This window comes from Apium graveolens, chromosome 4 (genome assembly GCF_009905375.1).
Source record: "Apium graveolens cultivar Ventura chromosome 4, ASM990537v1, whole genome shotgun sequence".
NCBI classification, from domain to species: domain Eukaryota; kingdom Viridiplantae; phylum Streptophyta; class Magnoliopsida; order Apiales; family Apiaceae; genus Apium; species Apium graveolens.
The window spans coordinates 202,769,519-202,774,738 of NC_133650.1; the positions used below are offsets into that span (position 1 = coordinate 202,769,519).

At 37.8% G+C, this 5,220-nt stretch overlaps 1 protein-coding gene across 1 annotated transcript; it reads left to right on the plus strand.

Moving 5' to 3' along the window:
• Window positions 1-1,040: 1,040 nt before the first annotated feature.
• On the plus strand, window positions 1,041-4,481 carry LOC141717007 (protein NRT1/ PTR FAMILY 6.2-like). The gene is made up of 6 exons (XM_074519136.1): window positions 1,041-1,128; window positions 1,239-1,341; window positions 2,014-2,231; window positions 2,334-2,881; window positions 3,386-3,720; window positions 3,849-4,481. The coding sequence occupies exons 2-6, from the start codon at window positions 1,248-1,250 to the stop codon at window positions 4,376-4,378; spliced, it is 1,725 nt and encodes a 574-aa protein (XP_074375237.1). The 5' UTR covers window positions 1,041-1,128; window positions 1,239-1,247; the 3' UTR covers window positions 4,379-4,481.
• Window positions 4,482-5,220: the final 739 nt, after the last annotated feature.

The window sequence follows — 5,220 nt, forward strand, 5'->3', positions numbered from 1 at the left end:
TTAAAATTTTATATTAGATTTTCTCTGGTAATGGACGATGATTCAAAAAAAGAAAGAAAGAAAGAATATAATCCCACAGAGGTGACCTGCATTGTAGCAATGAGCAGTACCTGGTCTTGGGCAACTATGCCAGCAAGCATATTTTCGGGGAATAAGGCAACCCTAGAGATGTAAAACTTGTACAAGTTCAAAGTATTAGCATATCTTCTGGACAACAATGGTGTGGATTATGTCTTTTGTGGCATTCTACATCTTTAATGCATTACATTACAAGAACAAAAGCTGAATTAGAGAGGGGGGAGCGGAGGGAGGATTGGTGACCGGTTCACTCCTGATTTTAGACTTGGATAACATATATGTTACTAGAACTGCAGTAAATGTCATAATTCATAACAGGAATATGGGAAATTAAATATACAAAACATGTGATCTCGCGGAATCACCCTGACAGACTTTACAGATAGGTGCAGGTTGGCCTTGACTAACACTTGTTTAATGATTCTATCATCTGGACTCTTACTTATCAGAAAAATGACTGTCTATTTCTAGGTAGTTGGTACAGTTTCTCTTCGATATCATTGAAGTATATATCTGGATTCCCTAATGGTGCCTTGATATATCAAGCCAAGCTAAACAGTTTTGTTGTACCCTCTAGTCTATTTTAGGAGAGTGGAAGAGGGGGGGAGGGGAGGTTAAAGATGTTTCTTGTGGGGCTGCAAAAGCACTGCAAATAGAAGTATACGGTGTACTACTGGCTTCCTACCTCCATAATCCATTTACACCATACAACAGATGGCAACGAGTTGCTGTTTCCAAATCAAGATTTGTCATTTATAGCCTCTGTTTCGAAATCAACATCAAATAACTAGTGGAGACAAAAAAAATTAAACAAAATTTGACTGAAACGTTGAGTAATGCAGTAGGCTTGGTCTCGACACAACAAGCAGTGATCTGTCACCATATCAACTAGTGGAGACACTGTATAATATTAACATTTGCCTATATAAGGGAACACCTTCCTAGGTGTACAAGTATAAGTAGGAAGGTAGAGAAAAAGAATTTCATTAGCTTCTGAGTATCTCCTTAGCTTCTCCAGGCTTCTGTGCTAATCCATTTCTTCTATAATTGGTTAATATGTTTCTTTATATACAAACTTTTAGCTGCAATATCTCTTGATTCTTATTGAATTTGATTTATTATATCTTGCTATACTAAATATCTTAAATAATATCATTCAGGTGGAAAATATGAGTTTGAATGTTTCTGATGCTGTTGATTACAAGGGTTTCCCTGCAGACAAGTCTAAAACTGGTGGTTGGGTGCCTGCTGCCCTTATTCTAGGTTTGTATATTTGCTTACCTGAGTTTCAGAAACTACCCGGCTCACATAGCTCAAGTTAAATCTTCATGCCATAATGCTGATGTACACGACATGCCAAAGCTATTGATCACTTGAGAAATGTTAGATTTTCTTATATCATAAATAGGTTATGTTGGACCAGTGTCAAGCCTTCACTGCCAGCTGGAGCTCTTAGCCGACGACCATCTAACTTTCGAGCTCAGCTGCCCCTTATTCAGTTTCTTCCGTAATTGAGTTGAGACGAATCAAGGGGACATGCTGTTTGGCTAAAATTTAAACTGTTAATAAAAATGCAAAGGTATCACAGAGCTGACTGAATATACTGATGGCCATAACCACATTAAAACTAAATGATGACATAACAAAAAGGTTGATATTTTGAAATATAAACAAGTTATCGACACTTACGCTTTTAAATATTTTTGTATGCATTTGGTTGAGACTTTCATTTCATATAGATTTTTTTGAGTTACACAGTACTAACTATCGAGATTCTCATCCCGTTACCCTTTTCTCCTTGATTTGTTAGTACATTATTCTTCACAATTAATAGAAGGAGAAAAATAGTACTCATGATGATGTTCTCTTAAATTCTTGATAAATGGTCCTCTTGATGTTCTCTTAAATTTTTGATTCACATAAAATGTTGGACAGGAATTGAAATATGTGAGAGGCTTACGACAATGGGGATAGCTGTAAACCTTGTTACATACCTGGGCGCAATTCTTCATATTCCAAGTGCTGCTTCAGCAAATATTGTTACAGATTTTATGGGTACATCTTTTCTCTTGTGCTTACTTGGAGGCTTTTTAGCAGACTCTTTCCTTGGCAGATACAAGACCATTGCAATCTTTGCTTCAATCCAGACACTTGTGAGTCTTTCGTTAAGAGTCTCAATTCTCATATATTGACTCACTTCCACTTAACTGAGTCTATCAACTGAGCTTTAATATATCTATTCTTAAATGTTTAAGGGTACTGCAGCATTAGCGATATCTACCAAACTGCCACAATTGCGCCCACCGGCATGCAACTCTATTGACACGAGCATCTGCGAACAGGCTAGTGGGTCTCAAATGGGAATACTATACTTGGCTTTATATCTTGTTGCATTAGGGACTGGTGGCCTCAAGTCCAGTGTTTCGGGATTTGGAACTGATCAATTTGACGAAAAAGACGAGAAGGAGAAGGCACAAATGGCTTTTTTCTTTAACAGGTTTTTCTTCTTTGTCAGCATGGGAACTTTCATGGCGGTTACAGTGCTTGTTTACATACAAGATCAAGTGGACCGAAGCTTGGGATATGGACTTTGTTCTCTTTCAATGCTAGTTGCAATCCTAATATTCTTGTCAGGAACTAGAAGATACAGGTACAAGAAAAGTGTTGGAAGCCCCATAGTTTGCATTTTGCAGGTAGTTGTAGCTGCTATAAAGAAGAAAACCGAGGAACTCCCGTGTAATATCGAATGTTTGTATGAGGATTCTCCGGAAGAATTAAGGATTCATCACACAGATCAGTTTCGGTGAGTTCTATTTTTTGGATAACAAGCTTACAGAGTTACAGTACAAATAACAATGTAGGGCACATAAACAAGGAATGAAGAGATCATGTTATCAAATTGTTTATTTCCAATATTCGTTTGAGCCAAAAGTAATGTGGTCTCAGAAATAACATCGAATTATTTAGCTATATTATGACAACTTACATGTTTTTACAGACTAAAACGTATAAGATATAACTTCAGTTCCTATATGTCTATTTCCTTGGTTCTTCCCTTCTGGTTAACAATTATGCATACAGTTTGACTTACAGTAATGACCTTAAGTCCTTAACTACTACTAAGGATGTGAACTAGAGTATTGTACTTTCTTTATTTCTTAGTATTTTTTTATGTTTACTTTCACAGGTAAAACAGTTAAGTTAATTATGTCATAAATTCCTAATTTATCAGTTGTTGTACTCCCAAGTAAAAAATGGATTGGCGAGTACATAGTTTTTTGATTCGGAGCTTCTTCCATGCATGCAGTTGCTTGGACAAGGCAGCAATTGTCACAGAAGGAGATAATGGTCGTGATTTTGTTCCGAATCCTTGGAAGCTATGCTCAGTAACAAGAGTGGAGGAAGTTAAAATGATGGCACGATTGTTGCCAATCTGGGGCACAACCATCATTTTCTGGACTGCATATGCACAGATGATCACCTTTTCAGTTCAACAAGCAATGACCATGAATAGGTCAGTGGGAAATTTCAAGATCCCAGCAGGCTCTCTCACTGTCTTTTTTGTGGCTGCCATTTTAATTACACTTGCAGTTTATGACCGCGTTGTGATGCCAGTTTGGAAGAAATGGAAAAGACAACCAGGTACAGCTAATCAGAATAAAATGTATTACGATTTAGGGGAGATGATAATTTCATTTTCGATCAACATTATGGTTACATCTTAGGATATGTGGTAAGATTAACAAATGCAAGCTCAACTTTGAACACAGGTTTTACAAATTTACAAAGAATTGCCATAGGTCTAATGTTATCAACTATGGGAATGGGAGTAGCAGCACTAGTTGAGAGGAGAAGACTATCAGTTGCGAAAGACGCAGGACGTGCAGCCACAACTCTTCCAATAAGTGTGTTTATCCTGATCCCACAATTTTTCTTAATAGGCGCAGGGGAAGCCTTCATATACACTGGCCAGCTTGATTTCTTCATTACTCAGTCACCGAAAGGAATGAAAACTATGAGCACTGGCCTTTTTCTCACTACGCTGTCACTCGGTTTTTTCCTCAGCAGTTTACTGGTCTCAATTGTAAAGAAAGTCACAGTGAACGAACACGGTAAAGGATGGTTGGCAAATAATATTAATCTCGGGAGGCTGGATTTATTCTACGGGCTATTGGCTGTGCTTAGCCTTGTAAACTTTGTCATGAATATTTTGTGTGCAAAGTGGTTCAAGCCACAGAAGGCTAAAAAATTCGTAAACGATATGGTTGATATCGAGATTAATGCATGTGTTAGCAAGTAGTTAGGATGATTTAGTTAAAGAATGTCTGCTCTGATCTTGTTGCTCCTGTACATTAATAATGGTTTGGATCAGGTATTATTTTTCTGTACTGTTCTTTTACAAATAAAAGTGATATGGTTGTGATCTTCATCTTGTCAGAATTCAGATCAAGTTTTAGCCACCGTTTGCTCTATCTTTTATTTACTTGATTGTGATGCATTTAACAGCCAAAATTAGAGATAGGGTTTAAAAAGAAACCTATGGTTACATAATGGAAATGGAGGAGATGCTCAGGAGATTTGTAGCAACAAACCATATTGAAAATTTGTGTCATTAGGATGAGGTTCAAGCAAAGTCGGTGAACAAATTTCGTTCAAAACTCTCCCATCACTCAGAGGCCAACGGTTGTGTCTGGGTCAAGAGCGATCCAGGTCCCACCTGACCTGCTAGGGAACCTAAACCGGAGCCTGAGTAGATCCCGTTGAACCGAACCCGGTCTAAGATTCTTAAATAAGTTTGAGATAAGTCATTTCACTATCCGCCAAAATCAATACAGATTTCTCGTGAAAGTTGATCCCTCCGGCATCATTGTGACTATCACGAGAATCATGATCACATGACTCAGAATTGTCTATCTTTGAAGTATTTTATTGTGACGCAAGTAAATAAAAGAAATATGGGGCTGTACATAGCCGAGGGAGTAACTGAAAAAGGGGAAAGATTCTGAAAGAATGTGGTGAATGTGGTCCGGGGAATATCAGTATCTAACTTAACTTCCTGCAGTCCGAATCCCGGGGACGAAGTGATGGCAATCCAGTCTTTTCCTGAGCTAGTTATCTCATTCAGCAACCGTGATTTTGAAG

Coding starts and splice junctions, on each gene's coding strand:
- LOC141717007 (XM_074519136.1), top strand. CDS start 1,248: ATGAGTTTGAATGTTTCTGATGCTGTTGATTACAAGGGTTTCCCTGCA. Junction 2,232..2,333: donor TTGCTTCAATCCAGACACTT/GTGAGTCTTTCG, acceptor TAAATGTTTAAG/GGTACTGCAGCATTAGCGAT. Junction 3,721..3,848: donor GAAATGGAAAAGACAACCAG/GTACAGCTAATC, acceptor CTTTGAACACAG/GTTTTACAAATTTACAAAGA.